The 18,748-nt window shown below is 51.8% G+C and overlaps 1 protein-coding gene across 1 annotated transcript in view; it reads left to right on the top strand.

Moving 5' to 3' along the window:
• Window positions 1-17,401, top strand: part of LOC140723296 (NACHT, LRR and PYD domains-containing protein 3-like) — a 64,070-nt gene extending 46,669 nt beyond the window's left edge. Inside the window, exons 6-11 of the mRNA XM_073037893.1 lie at window positions 9,096-9,182; window positions 13,772-13,942; window positions 14,098-14,268; window positions 14,424-14,594; window positions 14,732-14,899; window positions 15,064-17,401. Of these exons, the coding sequence (XP_072893994.1) occupies window positions 9,096-9,182; window positions 13,772-13,942; window positions 14,098-14,268; window positions 14,424-14,594; window positions 14,732-14,899; window positions 15,064-15,151 (856 nt within the window). The 3' untranslated portion in view covers window positions 15,152-17,401. The remainder of the gene's footprint in view (window positions 1-9,095; window positions 9,183-13,771; window positions 13,943-14,097; window positions 14,269-14,423; window positions 14,595-14,731; window positions 14,900-15,063) is intronic.
• Window positions 17,402-18,748: the final 1,347 nt, after the last annotated feature.

Genomic DNA, 18,748 nt, shown 5'->3' with positions numbered 1-18,748 from the left:
CCATTCCTGCTGTGGGATCTCTCTTCCCCATCCCCCTTCAATTTCTAGGATCACTTCCCCATCCCCCTTCCTCCTGTGGGATCGATTCCACATCTCTCTTCCTACTGTGGGATCTCCCTTCGCCATCCCCCATCCTCCTGTGGAATCTCTTCCCCATTTCCATTCCTCCTGTGGTATCTCTTTTCCCCATCCCCCTTCCTCCTGTGGGAACTCTACCCCATCCTCTATTCTCCTGTGGGATCTCTCTTCCCCATCCCCCTTCCTCCTGCAGGTCCCCATCCCCCTTCCTCCTGCGGGATCTCTCTTCCCCATCCCCCCTCCTCCTTTGGGATCTCTCTTCCCCATCCCCCTTCCTCCTGTGGGATCTCTCTTCCCCATCCCCCTTCCTCCGGGGGGATCTCTCTACACCATCCCCCTTCCTCCTGTGGGATCTCTCTTCCCCATCCCCCTTCCTCCTGTGGTATCTCTCTCTCCCATCCCACTTCCTCCTGTTGGACCTCTCTTCCCCATCAGCCTTCCGCCTGTGGGATCACTTCCACATCTCTGTTCCTCCTGTGGGATCTGCCTTCGCCATCCCCCATCCTCCTGTGGAATCTCTACCCCAATCCCCTTCCTCCTGTGGTATCTGTAACCCCAATCCCAATTCCACCTGTGGTATCTCTCATCCCCATTCCTCTTCCTCCTGTGGGATCTCTATTCCCATCCCCCTTCCTTCCCTGGGATCTCGCCCCCATCCCCCACTCGTCTTTGGCATCTCTCTTCCCCATCCCCCTTCGTCCTGTCGGACCGCTAATCGACATTCCCCTCATTCCTGTGGGATCTCTTCCCCATCTCCCTTCCTCCTGTTGGATCTCTTTTCTCCATCGCCCTTCCAGCTGTGGGATCTCTTCCCCATCCCCCATCCTCCTGCAGGACCTCTCTTTCCCATCCCCCTTCCTCCTGCGGGATCTCTCTTCCCCATCCCCCCGCCTCCTGTGGGATCTCTCTTCCCCATCTCCCTTCCACCGGGAGGATCGCTCTTCCCCATCCCCCTTCCTCCTGTAGGATCTCTCTTCCCCATCCCCCTTCCTCCGGGAGGATCACTCTTCCCCATCCCCCTTCCTCCTGTGGGATCTCTCTTCCCCATCCCCCTTCCTAATGTGGGATCTCTCTTCCCATCTCCCTTCCTCCTGTTGGATCTCTTTTCTCCATCGCCCTTCCTGCTGTGGGATCTCTTTTCTCCATCGCCCTTCCTCCTGTGGAATCTCTACCCCATTCCCCTTCCTCCTGTGGTATCTGTCTTCCCAATCCCAATTCCACCTGTGGTATCTCTCATCCCCATTCCTCTTCCTCCTGTGGGATCTCTATTCCCATCCCCCTTCCTTCCCTGGGATCTCGCCCCCATCCCCCACTCGTCTCTGGCATCTCTCTTCCCCATCCCCCTTCGTCCTGTCGGATCGCTAATCGACATTCCCCTCATTCCTGTGGGATCTCTTCCCCATCTCCCTTCCTCCTATGGTATCTCTCTTCCCCATCTCCCTTCCAGCTGTGGGATCTCTCTTCCTCATCTCCCTTCCTCCTGTGTGATCTCTTTTCTCCATCTCCCTTCCTCCTGTTGGATGTCTTTTCTCCATCGCCCTTCCTGCTGTGGGATCTCTTCCCCATCCCCCATCCTCCTGCAGGACCTCTCTTCCCCATCCCCCTTCCTCCTGCGGGATCACTCTTCCCCATCCCCCCTCCTCCTGTGGGATCTCTTCCCCATACCCCATCCTCCTGCAGGACCTCTCTTCCCCATCCCCCTTCCTCCTGTGGGATCTGTCTTCCTCATCTCCCTTCCTCCTGTGGGATCTCTTTTCTCCATCTCCCTTCCTCATGTGGGATATCTTTTCTCCATCGCCCTTCCTAATGTGGGATCTCTTCCCCATTCCCCATCCTCCTGTGGGAACTCTACCCTATCCTCTTTTCTCCTGTGTGATCTCTCTTCCCCATCCCCCTTCCTCCGGTGGGATCTCTCTTCCCCATCCCCCTTCCTCCGGTGGGATTTCTCATCCCCATTCCCCTTCCTCCGGTGGGATCTCTCTTCCCCATCCCCCTTCCTCCTGTGGGATCTCTCTTCCCCATCTCCCTTCGTCCTCTGGGATCGCTCTTCCCTATTCCCTTCCTCCTGTTGTATCTCTCATCCCCATCCCCATTCCTCCTGTGGTGTCTCTCATCCGCATTCCCCTTCGTCCTGTGGGATCTCTATTCCCATCCCTATTCCTTCCCTGGGATCTCTCCCCCATCCCCCACCCGTCTCTGGCATCTCTCTTCCACATCCCCCTTCGTCTTGTGGGATCGCTATTTGACATTCCCCTCCTTCCTGTGGGATCTCTTCCCCATCTCCCTTCCTCCTGTGGTATCTCTCTTCCCCATCTCCATTCCTGCTGTGGGGTCTCTCTTCCCCATTCCCCTTCCATTTCTGGGATCTCTCTTCCCCATCCCCATTCCTGCTGTGGTGTCTCTCTCTCTCCCATCCCGCATCCTCCTCTGGTATCTCTCTTCCTCATCCCCATTCCACCTCTGGTATCGATGAACCCGATTCCCCTTCCTCCTGTGGGATCTCTATTCCCATCCGTCTTCCTTCCCTGGGATCTCTCCCATCCCCAACACGTCTCTGGCATCTCTCTTCCCCATTCCGCTCCTTCCTGTGGGATCTCAGTCAGCACAGGGGCGCCGCAGGGAACCGTACTCTCTCCCGTCCTGTTCACCCTGTACACTTCAGACTTCCAATGTAACTCAGAGTCCTGCCATGTGCAGAAGTTCGCTGATGACACGGTCACAGTGGGGTGTGTCTGGAATGGACAGCAGGAGGAGTATAGGAAACTGATACAGGACTTTGTGATATGGTGCAACTCAAACTACCTGCGTCTCAATATCACCAAGACCAAGGAGATGGTGGTGGAATTTAGGAGATCTAGGCCTCATATGGAGCCAGTGATCATTAATGGAGAATGTGTGGAGCAGGTTAAGACTTACAAGTATCTGGGAGTACAGTTAGACGAGAAGCTAGACTGGACTGCCAACACAGATCCCTTGTGCAGGAAGGCACAGAGTCGACTGTACTTCCTAAGAAGGTTGGCGTCATTCAATGTCTGTAGTGAGATGCTGAAGATGTTCTATAGGTCAGTTGTGGAGAGCGCCCTTTTCTTTGTGGTGGCGTGTTGGGGAGGAAGCATTAAGAAGAGGGACGCCTCACGTCTTAATAAGCTGGTAAGGAAGGCGGGCTCTGTCGTGGGCAAAGTACTGGAGAGTTTAACATCGGTAGCTGAGCGAAGGGCGCTGAGTAGGCTAAGGTCAATTATGGATAACTCTGAACATCCTCTACATAGCACCATCCAGAGACAGAGAAGCAGTTTCAGCGACAGGTTACTATCGATGCAATGCTCCTCAGACAGGATGAAGAGGTCAATACTCCCCAATGCCATTAGGCTTTACAATTCTACCGCCAGGACTTAAGAACTTTTTTAAAGCTATTATTAATGCTTTTTGAGATGGTGAATTAGATGCATATCATATTTTTTTTTACTGAGTTAAGTATTGTATGTAATTAGTTTTGCTACAACAAGTGTATGGGACATTGGAAAAAAGTTGAATTTCCCCATGGGGATGAATAAAGTATCTATCTATCTATCTATCTATCTATCTATCTATCTATCTATCTATCTATCTATCTATCTTCCCCATTCCCCTTTCTCCGGTAGTATCTCTCTTCCCCATCTCCCTTCCTCCTGTCGGATCTCTCTTCCTCATCTCCCTTCCTCCTGTGGGAACTCTACCCCATCCTCTATTCTCCTGTGGGATCTTTCTTCCCCATCCCCCTTCCTCCGGTGGGATCTCTCTTTACCATCACCCTCACTCCTGCGGGATCTCTCTTCCCCATCCCCCTTCCTCCGGTGGGGTCTCTCATATCCATCCCCATTCCTCCGGTGCGATCTCTCTTCCCCATCCCCCTTCCTCCGGTGGGATCTCTCTTCCCCATCACCCTTCCTCCTGCGGGATCTCTCTTCCCCATCCCCCTTCCTCCGGTGGGTTCTCTCATATCCGTCCCCATTCCTCCCGTGCGATCTCTCTTCCCCATCCCCCTTCCATCTGTGGGATATCTACACCATCGTCCTTCCTCCTGTGGGATCTCTCTTCCCCATACCCCTTCGTCCTGTGGGATCGCTATTCGCCATTCCCCTCCCTCCTGTTGGATCTTTTCCCATTCCCCTTCCTCCTGTGGGATCTCACTTCCCCATCTACCTTCCTCCTATGTGATCTCTCTTTCCCATCCCCCTTCCTCCTGCAGGACCTCTCTTCCCCATTCCCCTTCCTCCTGTGGGATCTCTCTTCCTCATCTCCCTTCCTCCTGTGGGATCTCACTTCCCCATCCCCCTTCCTCCTGCAGGACCTCTCTTCCCCATCCCCCTTCCTCCTGTGGGATCTCTCTTCCTCATATCCCTTCCTACTGTCAGATCTCGTCCCAATTCCCCTTCCTCCTGCGGGATCTCTCTTCCCCATCCCCCTTCCTCCTGTGGGATCTCTCTTCCACATCCCCCCTCCTCCGGTGTGATCGCTCTCCCCCGGACCCCTTACCCCGGTGGTTTCTCTCTTCACTATCTCCCTTCCCCCGGTGGTATCTCTTTCTCCCATCCCCCTTCCTTTTTTTGGATCTATCTTCCCCATCCTACTTCCTCCGGTGGGATCTCTCTTCCCCTTCCTCCTTCCTTTTTTTGGATCTATCTACCCCATCCCCCTTCCTCCGGTGGGATCTCTCTCACCCATTCCCCTCCCGTCTCTGTGCTCTCTCTTCCCCATACCCCTTCGTCCTCTGCGATCGCTCTTCCCTATTCCCCTCCTCCTGTGGGATCTCTCTTCCTCATATCCCTTCCTCCTGTGGGATCTCTCTTCCCCATCCCGCTTCCATTTCTGGGATCTCTTCCCCATCCCCCATCCTCCTGCAGGACCACTCTTCCCCATCCCCCTTCCTCCTGCGGGATCTCTCTTCCCCATCCCCACTCCTCCTGTGGGATCTCTCATCCCCATCCCCCATCCTCCGGGGGGATCTCTCTTCCCCATCCCCTTCCTCCTGTGGGTTCTCTCTTCCCCATCCCCCTTCCTTCTGTGGGATCTCTCTTCCTCATCTCCCTTCCTCCTCTGGGATCTCTTTTCTCCATCGCCCTTCCTCCTGTGGGATCTCTTCCCCATCCCCCATCCTCCTGCAGGACCTCTCTTCCACATCCCCCTTCCTCCTGTGGGATCTGCAATCCTCATCTCCCTTCCTCCTGTGGGATATCTACCACATCCTCCTTCCTCCTGTGGGATTTCTCTTCCCCATCTCCCTTCGTCCTCTGGGATCGCTCTTCCCTATTCCCTTCCTCCTGTGGGATCTCTCTTCCTCATATCCCGTCCTCCTGTTGTATCTCTCATCCCCATCCCCATTCCTCCTGTGGTGTCTCTCATCCGCATTCCCCTTCGTCCTGTGAGATCTCTATTCCCATCCCCATTCCTTCCCTGGGATCTCTCCCCCATCCCCCACCCGTCTCTGGCATCTCTCTTCCACATCCCCCTTCGTCCTGTGGGATCGCTATTGATATTCCCCTCCTTCCTGTGGGATCTCTTCCCCATCTCCCTTCCTCCTGTGGTATCTCTCTTCCCCATCTCCATTCCTGCTGTGGGATCTCTCTTCCCCATCCCCCTTCAATTTCTAGGATCACTTCCCCATCCCCCTTCCTCCTGTGGGATCGATTCCACATCTCTCTTCCTACTGTGGGATCTCCCTTCGCCATCCCCCATCCTCCTGTGGAATCTCTTCCCCATTTCCATTCCTCCTGTGGTATCTCTCTTCCCCATCCCCATTCCACCTGTGGTATCTCTCATCCCCATTCTTCTTCCTCCTGTGGAATCTCAATTCCCATCCCCCTTCCTTCCCTGGGATCTCGCCCCCATCCCCCACCCGTCTCTGGCATCTCTCTTCCCCATCCCCCTTCGTCCTGTCGGATCGCTTTTCAACATTCCCGTCCTTCCTGTGGTATCTCTTCCCCATCTCCCTTCCTCCTGTGTTATCTCTCTTCCCCATCTCCCTTCCACCTGTGGGATCTTTCTTCCCCGTCCCCCTTCCTCCTGTGGGATCTCTCTTCCCCATCCCCCTTCCTCCGGGCGGATCTCTCTTCCCCATCCCCCTTCCTCCTGTGGGATCTCTCTTCCCCATCCCCCTTCCTCCTGTGGTATCTCTCTCTCCCATCCCCCTTCCTCCTGTTGGACCTCTCTTCCCCATCCCCCTTCCTTCTGTGGGATCATTTCCACATCTCTCTTCCTACTGTGGGATCTCTCTTCACAATCCCCATTCCACCTGTGGTATCTCTCATCCCCATTCCTCTTCCTCCTGTGGGATCTCTATTCGCATCCCCCTTCCTTCCCTGGGATCTCGCCCCCATCCCCCACCCGTCTCTGGCATCTCTCTTCACCATCCCCCTTCGTCCTGTCGGATCGCTATTCGACATTCCCCTCCTTCCCTGGGATCTCTCCCCCATCCCCCACCCGTCTCTGGCCTCTCTCTTCCCCATCTCCCTTCCACCTGTGGGATCTCTCTTCCTCATCTCCCTTCCTCCTGTGGGATCTCTTTTCTCCATCTCCCTTCCTCCTGTTGGATTCTTTTCTCCATCGCCCTTTCTGCTGTGGGATATCTTCCCCATCCCCCATCCTCCTGCAGGACCTCTCTTCCCCATCCCCCATCCTCCTGCAGGACCTCTCTTCCCCATCCCCCTTCCTCCTGTGGGATCTGTCTTCCTCATCTCCCTTCCTCCTGTGGGATCTCTTTTCTCCATCTCCCTTCCTCATGTGGGATATCTTTTCTCCATCGCCCTTCCTAATGTGGGATCTCTTCCCCATCCCCCATCCTCTTGTGGGAACTCTACCCCATCCTCTTTTCTCCTATGTGATCTCTCTTCCCCGTCCCCCTTCCTCCGGTGGGATCTCTCTTCCCCATCCCCCTTCCTCCGGTAGGATCTCTCTTCCCCATCCCCCTTCCTCCGGTGGGATTTCTCATCCCCATCCACCTTCCACCTGTGGGATATCTACCACATCCTCCTTCCTCCTGTGGGATCTCTCTTCCCCATCTCCCTTCGTCCTCTGGGATCGCTCTTCCCTATTCCCTTCCTCCTGTGGGATCTCTTTTCCTCATATCCCTTCCTCCTGTGGTATCTCTCTCTCCCATCCCCCTTCCTCCTGTTGGACCTCTCTTCCCCATCCCCCTTCCTTCTGTGGAATCACTTCCACATCTCTCTTCCTACTGTGGGATCTCTCTTCACAATCCCCATTCCACCTGTGGTATCTCTCATCCCCATTCCTCTTCCTCCTGTGGGATCTCTATTCCCATCCCCCTTCCTTCCCTGGGATCTCGCCCCCATCCCCCACCCGTCTCAGGCATCTCTCTTCCCCATCCCCCTTCGTCCTGTCGGATCGCTATTCGACATTCCCCTCCTTCCCTGGGATCTCTCCCCCATCCCCCACCCGTATCTGGCATCTCTCTTCCCCATCTCCCTTCCACCTGTGGGATCTCTTTTCTCCATCTCCCTTCCTCCTGTTGGATTCTACCCCATCCTCCTTTCTCCTGTCTTATCTCTCTCCCCCATCCCTCTCCCGTCTCTGGGATCTCAAATTCCCATCCCTGTTCCTCCTGTGGGATTTCTCCCAATCCCCATCCCTACTGTGGGATCACTCTTCCGCATTCCCCTTCTTCCTGTGGGATCTCTTCCCCATCTCCCTTCCTCGTGTGGGATCTCTCTTGCGCATTCCACTTCCTCCTTTGGGATATCTCTTCCCCATCCCACATCCTCCTCTGGGATTTCTCAACCCATCCCCCTTCCTGTGGGATCGCTCTCCCTTATCCCCTTCCTTCTCTGGAAAATCTCTTCCTCATCCCCCTTCCTTCTCTGGATCGTCGCTCCCACATCCCCCCGCCTCTTTGTGGATTTCTCTCCCCCATACAACCTTCTCCGGTGGTATCTCTCTCTCCCATCCCCCTTCCTCCTGTGGGATCACTTCCACATCTCCCTTCCTGCTGTGGGATCTCCCTTCACCATACCCCATCCTCCTGTGGAATCTCTTCCCCATTCCCCTTCCTCCTGTGGTATCTCTCTTCCCCATCCCCATTCCACCTGTGGTATCTCTCATCCCCATTCCCCTTCCTCCTGTGGGATCTCGATTCCCATCCCCCTTCCTTCCCTGGGATCTCTCCCCCATCCCCCAATCTCCTCTGGGATCTCTCCCCCATCCCCCTTCCTCCTGTGGATCATTGCTGCCCCATCCCCCCTCCTCGGGGATCTGTCTTCCCCATCTCCCTACCTCCTGTGGGATCTTTCTTCCGCATCCCCCTTCCTCCTGGGGGATCTCTCTACCCCATTCCACTTCCTCCTTGGGGATCTCTCGCCCCATACCTCTTCCTCCTGTGGGATCTCTCTCACCCATCCCCCTCCCGTCTCTGGGCTCTCTCTTCCCCATTCCCCTTCCTGTGGGATCTCTCTTGCCCATTCCCGTTCCTCCTGTGGGATGTCTTCCCCATCTCACTTCCAACATGGGGATCTCTCGCCCCGTACCCCTTCCTCCAGTGGGATCTCTCTCACCCATCCCCCTGCCGTCTCTGGGCTCTCTCTTCCCCATCCCCCTTCGTCCTCTGGGATCGCTCTTCCCTATTCCCCTCCCTCCTGCGGGATCTCTTCCCCATTCCCCTTCAACCGGTGGTATCTCTCTCTCCCATCCCCCAATCTCCTCTGGGATCTCTTCCCCATCCCTTTAGCTCGGTTGGATCTATTTCACTGTGTCCCATTGACATTTCTGCATTTCGGTCAGGAACACTTTTCTCTCCATCGGGGAAAGGGACAGAATATGTGGACTTCACAGGGTCACACTGACAGACTAAATTACTGACATTCGGCGAATCCCCTGGACCTGGGCAGGGAGGGACATTGACAGTGATGGGAACTCCGATCAGTGATTTTCTGAAGGGTTTAATTTTTCCTGAAATATCCGACTACGGAAATTCCCTCAGACCCACGGTTTGAATCACTTTGTTCATCAATCTGTCTGTTTGTTTTTAGACTTGGGCGGAATGAACTGGGAGATTCAGGAGTGAAACTGGTGTCTGCGGCTCTGAGGAACCCGGATTGTAAAATACAGAAACTGTGGTAAGTACCAGACTGTGGGAGACTGTGTTTACAGTCACTGGGTGCCTGACACTGAAAATTAACACGATCAGTAGAAATAAACAAACATAGAAAACATACAGCACAATACAGGCCCTTCGGCCCACAACGCTGTGCTGAACATGTTTCGACCTCAGAATTACCTCGGTTTTACCCATAGCCCTCTATATTTCTAAACTCCATGTAGCCATCCTGGAGTTTAAAGGTCCGATCGTTTCCGCCTCCACCACCGCCGCCAGCAGCCCATTCCACGCACTCACCACTCTCTGTGTAAAAAAACTTACCCCTGACCTACATCTAAGCACCTTAAAACTATGCCCTCTCGTGCTATTTCAGCCTTAGGGAAAAGCCTCTGACTATCTACATGATCAATGCCTCCCATTATCTTGTACATCTCTATCAAATCACCTCTCATCCTCTGTCTCTCCAAGAGAAAAAGCCGAGTTCACTCAACCTATTCTCATAAGACATGCACAACAATAGAGGCAAAATCCTTGTAAATCTCCTCTGGTTTCCATGTCCTTCCTGTAGTGAGGCGACCAGAACTGAGCACAGTACTCCAAGTAGGGTCTGACCAGGGTCCTGTATAGCTGCAACATATAACCATATAACCATAACAGCACAGAAACAGGCCATCTCAGCCCTTGTAGTCCGTGCCGAACGCTTACTCTCACCTGGTACCACCGACCTGCACTCACCCATAACCCTCCATTCCTTTCCTATCCATTTACCTATCCAATTTTACTTTAAATGACAATACCGAAACTGCCTCTACCACTTCTACTGGAAGCTCATTCCACACCGTCACCATTCTCTGAGTAAAGAAATTCCCCCTCGTGTTACCCTTAAACTTTTGCCCCCTAACTCTCAACTCATGACCTCTTGTTTGAATCTCCCCTACTCTCAATGGAAAAAGCCTATCCACATCAACTCGATCTATCCCCCTCATAATCTCTCAACTCTTAAACATTACCTCTCGACTCTTAAACTAAATCCCATGACTGATGAAGGCCAATACACCGTACGCCTTCTTAACTACTGAGTCAACCTGCATAGCTGCTTTGAGTGTCCTATGTACTCGGACCCCAAGATCCCTCTGATCCTCCATACTGCCAAGTCTTACCATTAATACTATATTCTGCCATCATATTTGTCCTAACAACGTGAACCACTTCACACTTATTTGGGTTGAACTCCACCTGTCACTTCTCAGCCCAGTTTTGCATCCTATCGATGTCCGATTGTAACATCTGACAGCCCTCCAAACTATCCACAACACCCCGAACCTTTGTGTCATCATCAAATTTACTAACCCATCCCTCCACTTCCTCATCCAGATCATTTATAAAAATCACAAAGACTTGGGGTCCCAGAACAGATCCCTGAGGCACTCCACTGGTCACCGGCCTCCATGCAGAATATGACCCGTCTACACCACACTTTCCCTTCTATGGGCAAGACAGTTCTGGATCCACAAAGCAATGTCCCCTTGGATCCCATGCTTCCTTAATTTCTCAATAAGCCTTGCATGGGTTACCTTATCAAATGCCTTGCTGAAATCAATATACACTACATCTACTGCTCTACCTTCATCAATGTGTTTAGTCACATCCTCAGAAAAATCATTCAGGCTCGTAAGACACAACCTGCCATTCACAAAGCCATGCTGACTATTCCTAATCATATTTTGCCTCTCCAGATGTTCATAAACCCTACCTCTCAGGATCTTCTCCATCAACTTACCAACCACTGAAGTAAGACTCACTAGCCTATAATTTCCTGGGCTATACCTACTCCCTTTCTTGAATAAGTGAACAACATTCGCAACCCTCCAATCCTCCGGAACCTCTCACGTCCTCATTGATGATGCCAAGATCATTGCCAGAGGCTCAGCAATCCCCTCCCTCGCTTCCTACAGTAGCCTGGTGTACATCTCTTGCTGTCCCGGTGACTTATCCAACTTGATGCTTTCCAAAAGCTCCAACACATCCTCTTTCTGTATATCTACATTCTCAAGCTTTTCAGTCCACTGCAATTCATCCCTACAATTGCCAAGATCCTTTTCCGTTATGAATACCGAAGCAAATGGTTTATTAAATACCTCCGCTATTTCCTCCGGTTCCATACGCAGTTTTCCATTGTCACACTTGATTGGTCCTTTTCTCTCACATCCTACCCTCTTGCTCTTCGCCAATTGTAGAATGCCTTGGGGGTTTTCCTTAATCCTGTCCGTCAAGGCCTTCTCATGGCCCCTTCCAGCTCTCTTGATTTCATTCTTAAGCTCCTTCCTGTTAGCCTTATAGTCTTCCAGATTCATGTCATTACCTCGTTTTTTGAACCTTTCGTAAGATCTTCTTTTCTTCTTGACTAGATTTACAACAGCCTTTGTGCACCACGGATCTTGTCCCCTACCATCCTTTCCATGTCTCATTGGAACGTACCTACTCAGAACCCCACGCAAATATCCCCTGAACATTTTCTACATTTCTTCAGAACGTTTCCCTGAGAACATCTGTTTCCAATTTATGCTTACAAGTTCCAGCCTGATAGCCTCATAGTTCCCCTTACTCCAATTAAAGGTTTCCCTAACTTACCTGATCCTATAACAGTCTAAGGGTATGGTAAAAGAGACAGAATTGTGATCATTATCTCCAAAATGAGAGACCTGACACCTGGCCAGGTTCGTTTCCCAATAGCAGATCAAGTACAGCCTCTCTTCTTCTAGGCTTATCTCCATATTGTGTCAAGAAACCTTCCTGAAAACACCTAACAAACTCCACTCCATCTAAACCCCTCACTCTAGGGAGATATTTGGGAAATTAAAATCTCACACCTCAACAACCCTGTCATTGTTACTCCTTTCCAGAATCTGTCTCCCTATCTGCTCCTCGATGACCCTGTTACTGTTGGGTGGTCTATACAAAACACTCAGGAGAGTTATTGACCCCTTCCTGTTCCTAACTTCCACCCACAGAGACGCCGTATACAACCACTCCATGACGTCCTCCTTTTCTGTAGCCGTGACACTATCTCTGATCAACAGTGCCACGTCCCCACCTTTTTTGCCTCCCTCCCTGTCCTTTCTGAAACAATTAAATCCTGGCACTCGAAGTAACCATTCCTGCCCCTGCACCATCCTAGTCTCTGTAATGGCCACCACATCATATCTCCGAGAGCTGATCCACGCTCTAAGCTCATCCGTTGTATTCATCATACTCCTTGCATTAAAATAGTCACATCTCAAACCATCGGACTGAGTGCCTCCCTTCTCTATCACCCGCGTATCCTCCCTTTCACACTGTCTCCAAATTCTCTCTATTTGTGAGCCAACCTCCCTCTCCTCCATCACATCAATTTGGTTCCCAATTCTAGTTTAAACTCTCCGCAGTAGCCTTTGCAAACATTGCTGTCATGATATTGGTCCCCCGGGAATTCAAGTGCAACCCGTCCTTTTTGTACAGGTCACAGCTGCTCCAAAAGAGGTCGCAATGATCCAGAAATCTGAATCCCTGTCTCCTGCTACAATCCCTCAGTCACGCGTTTATCCTCCACCTCATCCTAATCTTATTCTCACTGTCGCGTGGCACAGGCAGTAATTCCGAGATCACTACCTTTGAGGTCCTGCTTCTCAACTTCCTTCCTAACTCCCTGTAGTCTACTTTCAGGACCTCTTCCCTTTTCCTACCTCTGTCACTGGTACCAATATGTACCACGACCTCTGGCTGCTCTCCCTCCCACTGCTGGATATCGTGGACGTGATCAGAAACATCCCAGACCCTGGCACCTGAGAGGCAAACTACCATCCGAGTTTCCTTCCTGCCACCACAGAATCATCTGTCTGACCCCCTGACTATAGTCCCCTATCTCTGCTGCCTTCCTCTTCCTTTCCCCACCCTTCTGAGCCACAGGGCCAGACTCTGTGCCAGAGGCACTGACACTGATGCTCCCCACCCCCCTCCGGCAGTACTCGAACAGGAGTATTTATTGTCAAGGGGTACAGCCGCAGGGGTACTCTTTAGTACCTGCTTCTTGCCCTTCCCTCTCCTGACTGTGACCCACTTCTTCAGTCTCCCGTGGCCCCGGTGTGACAACCTGCCTGTAACTCCTCTCTATCATCTCCTCGCTCTCCCTGACCAGACGAAGGTCATCGAACTGCATCTCCAGTTCCCTAACTCGATCCCTAAGGAGCTGCAGCTCGACACACCGGGCGCAGATGTCGCCGTCCAGGAGGCTGGGAATCTCCAGGATCTCCCACATCTGACACCGAGCACAGAAAACCAGCCTCACACACATACTCTCTGTCTGTATTGTAAACAGATAACCTACCTCGCCTCGACCCTTTATCGCCGAAGCCCCATTGAGCCAAAGCCTTCCTACTCTGTCTCCCGCTCCTCTGACGCTCACTCTGTAAATCTGTCTTCCTTTTAAACTCTTCTCGTTGTTCTCACTGGCAGACTTGCACAGTCGTGCTGAAGAAAAAAAATCAGTAATTGTGTTACTGATAAACACTGGGGATTTGTACCGTCTCCTGTCTCTCTGTGTCCTTCACCCTCACTCTCTCTCATCTCCAGGCTGTGGAGAGTCGGTCTGACAGATTCTGGTGCCGAGGATCTCGTCTCCGCTCTCAGTACAAACCCATCACTGACGGAGCTGAACCTCAGTGATAATAAACTGGGAGATTCAGGAGTGAAACTGCTGTCTGACGCTCTGAGGAACCCGGAGTGTAAAATACAGAAACTGTGGTAAGTACCAGACTGTGGGAGATTGTGTTTACCGTCACTGGGTGTCTGACACTGAACATTAATGTGATCAGTAATTGTGTTACTGATAAACACTGGGGATTTGTACCGTCTCCTGTCTCTCTGTGTCCTTCACCCTCACTCTCTCTCATCTCCAGGCTGGGGGGGGTCGGTCTCACAGATTCTGGTGCCGAGGACCTCGCCTCCGCTCTCAGTACAAACCCATCACTGACGGAACTGTACCTGAGTCATAATAATATGGGAGATTCAGGAGTGAAACTGATATCTGCGGCTCTGAGGAAAACGGAGTGTAAAATACAGAAACTGCGGTAAGTACCAGACTGTGGGAGATTGTGTTTACAGTCACTGGGTGTCTGACACTGAACATTAATGTGATCAGTAATTGTGTTACTGAAAAACACTGGCGATTTGTACCGTCTCCTGTCTCTCTGTGTCCTTCACCCTCACTCTCTCTCATCTCCAGGTTGGAGGATGTCGGTCTCACAGATTCTGGTGCCGAGGATCTCGCCTCCGCTCTCTGTACAAACCCATCACTGACGGAGCTGTACCTGAGTAATAATAAACTGGGAGATTCAGGAGTGAAACTGGTGTCTGCGGCTCTGAGGAAAACGGAGTGTAAAATACAGAAATTGCGGTAAGTACCAGACTGTGGGAGATTGTGTCACTGGGTGTCTGAGCCTGAACATTAATGTGATCAGTAATTGTGTTACTGATAAGCACTGGGGATTTGTACCGTCTCCTGTCTTCACCCTCACTCTCTCTCATCTCCAGGCTGGAGTGTGTCGGTCTCACAGATTCTGGTGCCGAGGATCTCGTCTCCGCTCTCAGTACAAACCCATCACTGACGGTGCTGGACCTGACATTAAACTCGCTGACAGACCGATCTGTCCCCTCTCTCCGCCGCCTCATACTGACCCTCCCGAGTCTGGAGTGGATACGGTGAGTGTTTGTGTCAATGTTCAATGTGATAAAATATCAGCGGATCCGCGGGTTTTCTGGTGATATTTGTCTGTGAGTGTTGTTGAAACGTTAACCCCAGTCCCCTGTTACTGACACTGTTGTGTCATCTGTTTATTTCATCTTTATTCTCCCATCTGTTTCAGGCTGGGGGCGAATCGGTTCAGTCGGACCGGGAGAAAGGAACTGAGACCTCTGCAGGGAGGCAGACCCGGACTGAGAGTGGATCTGTGAACATCAGAATGTGCGAACATCCCTGCCCGCGGGATGGGGACATTTTGGCCGACTCCCCGCCCTCCCCTTTAACTCCCGCCCTTACCTTTAATGGCCGCACGCTGGGGCTGATCCCCTACGGTTTTAACGGAACCGACTCAGGTCTCGCGCTGTGCGTCGCTCGGAACGGTCCCGCAGTGACGTGTTTCCGCCTGTTGTCCGGCGGAGAAGCTTCCGCCGGATGTGCGTGACCGAGACTTCCACGTGACAGCCCGGGGAATTACCCAGACCCGGGGGCCGGGGGCCGGGGGCTCAGTCTGGGACACCGGTGTCCCGGGGTGGGATTATCCCGGGAGAGAATCCTTTTGCCCCCTTTGCTGAGGACGGTGCATTCGGCAGTCTGGCCGATATAATGATGTTAAATTGACAAACCCCTCGGCAGTGACCCTGGATCTGCAGCGTTCCCGGACACGGCCCTGAAGTGTGATTTTATAATCATCGGTTCCCCGACGCAGAGTGACGGTGAGAAACGGGACTGATTATTCAACCGGTCATTCGATGTCGCCGGTCAGTTAATTGTGTGTGACTGTGAGTGAGTCGGGAGCAGCTTATTTATTCCCGCACGTCAGCAGCTCACACATTGTTTAATTTACATTTGTCATGATGAAATCAAAAAACCGCTGTAACTTCCCGTCCTGGTGCCGGACTTGAGTTTTATTTGAGGTTTCTACTGCCCCCCGTACCCTGTGCACTGCAACAGTGGGTCGGAGCTCCTGACACTGACACAGCAGCGTCTCAGCTCCAGGCTGAGGGAGGTCGGAATGGCAGAGTCTGGGTGTCCAGGATCTCATCTCCACCCAACCCCCTTCCTGGCTAATTAACGCGCTCCTGCTCCCCGCAGACAGATAAAATCGACGTGAGTCCGCTGACGTCCCAAGTACGAAAGGGATGGAGGATGGAAAACCGGCGTCAGACAGAGAGTGAATCTCCCTCCACACCGTCCCGTCACACACACACCCGGGGTCAGACACAGAGGGAAACAACCTCCACATTGTCCCATCACACAATCCCAGAACAGACACTCCCAGATCAAACACAAAGTTAGGCTCCCAAAACACCGTCCCATCACACACTCCCGGATTCAAACACAGAGTGAATCGCCCTCCACACTGTCCCATCAAACACAGACCCGGGGTCAGACACAGAGTGAAACTCCCTCCACAGCGTTCCGTCACACACACACCCGGCGTCAGACACAGAGTGAAACTCCCTCCACACCGTCCCATCAAACACACTCCCGGGGTCAGGCACAGAGTGAATGTCCCTGCACACTGTCCTATGACACAGCCCGGGAGTCACACACAGAGTGAATCTCACTCCACACGTCCAATTACACACTCCAGGGATCAGACAGAGAGTGAAGCTCCCTCCACAACGTCCCATCACACACTTCCGTTGTCAGACACAGAGAGAGAAGCTCCCTCCGCATGGTCCCAACACACACGCCTGGTCTCAGACACAGAGTGAAGCTCCTTCCACACCATCCCAACACACACTCCTGGTCTCAGACGCAGAGTGCATCTCCATCCACACCGTCGCATCACACACTCTTGGAGTCAGGCACAGAGACAATCTCCCTCCACACCGTCCCAGCACACTCTCCCGAGGTCAGGCTTGGAGTGCATCTCCCTCCAGACTGTCCCATGACACAGCCCGGGAGTCACACACAGAGTGAAACTCAGTCCACACGTCCAATCACACACTCCCGGGATCAGGCAGAGAGTGAAGCTCCCTCCACACCGTCCCGTCACACACACGCCCGGGGTCAGACACAGAGTGTAACTCCACTCCACACCGTCTCATCACACACACCCGGGGTCAGACACAGATTTAAACAAATCCTGTTGTTTAACGGGTTAACCATAAGACATATCGTTGTGGCAAATAGAGTCCGCAGAAAGCTTCGGCACAGCAGCGACAATCAGAAAGATGCCGAGGTGGAAAAACGCAGAAAATCGATGATTTTGCTGCTTTCTATATCAGCTAATTTCATATTATTTTGGATGCCCCATGTAGCCCACACCCTGAAGTGGCAAAAGGAAAACTATTTTTACGAGGACAGATATTTGAGTTCCCCGGTATACATCCTACAACAATTTGGGTTCACGTTGCAAGTATTCAGCATGTGCACCAATACTTGTATCTATACACTGACACAGAGGAAATTCAGAGAAGAGCTGAGGAAATGAATGAAGTATGTGTTTACATTAAATGGCCATCTGTGCAGATGACGCGCGCGTCTAATGAGAATTCAGCGAAGTTTTCAAATAAAGCCGTTTTGCAATGAACAGCTTTGGCAAATATGTCATAAATTCATACATTCATATACCTGGTCATCCGGAATTGCAGAATTGGCGGAAAATTGCTGACTTCATACAGCTCAGGTAGGTAGCAATACAAACGCTCAATGCTTCTGGAGTGTTAGTTACATTGGTTCAAGTATGTTCCGAACTATCACAGACACTCGGCTGTCACAAGGGCAGGGATGGCTTCAGGACTTTCCGGGTTTCAGATGTTGAAAAATGGACAGAGCCGAGTAACGGAGTGTAAAGGGAGTCCGATGGGAAACCAGGGATGGTATCGTTGCTGCAGAAATGGAGGACAACGTGGAGCGTTCCTTTGTTAATAGACTGGGAGACAAGCACAGATACATGAAGCGAGAGAGCACCCATCTGTAGTATTCCATACTGCCGCCCACCAAATTAACACCAAAAAAAAAAAACGCAACGGTAACAGTGAGGAACCGATCGGGAAAGGGATCTTTGACATGCGCCAAGTTATTGACACGGGCAGCTGAGACTTACACAATATTATGTATGTATTATATATTACACAACATATGAGCAGGCATATGGCATAATTCCTCAGTTGTGTCCAGGAAGGATTCATGTCACTATAAGAAGAAACGCGGACTAGCGAACAGTCCAAACGGTATGGTATCTAATATTAGAAAAGGAAACGGATCAGGTGACAGATCTCTCCGCGGGTCAGCATTTCAGAACGATAGGGCAGAACTCCCCTCCATTTACCTTGCCCAGGGGTAGGACGAGAGAGTATGGAATTTGGGGTCTGCAATGTATGGTGCTACCTTGCAGGAACTTGGGAACGGACATTGGGAAATGATGCATTCAGAGAAGTACACAACAGATATATGGGGATTGCTCAGGGAGCACTGACATTCGGTACAGTAAGAGTCTGTCTCATTGATGCAGGGAAAGGATGATAGCATAAAGTAACCCTGCCTGACAAGAAAGTTGGAACAGCTCGCAAGGAGGAAGAAAGAAAGATACTTAAGGTTTAGGAAGAAAAGATCGGGTAGGGTCGTGGCGAGTCACAATTGAGAGAAGAAATAATTTAACAATGGACTTAGAAGAGGTAGTAAGGAACTTGAGAGCCCTTGGCGAGTTGCACTGTGAAGAACAGGAGTAGACTGGAGAGAGTGTGGGCAGATCAGAGGAAAACTTGTGTCTGGAGTCAAGGAGGCGGTGAAGCTCCTCACCGAATACATTCATGAATGTGAACACAGCGTAAAAAGGCAGATATGGTCGAACATGCCGA

The sequence above is a fragment of the Hemitrygon akajei genome, unplaced genomic scaffold (assembly GCF_048418815.1).
Source record: "Hemitrygon akajei unplaced genomic scaffold, sHemAka1.3 Scf000108, whole genome shotgun sequence".
Taxonomy (NCBI): Eukaryota; Metazoa; Chordata; class Chondrichthyes; order Myliobatiformes; family Dasyatidae; genus Hemitrygon; species Hemitrygon akajei.
This window is presented reverse-complemented; position numbering and strand designations above follow the sequence as displayed.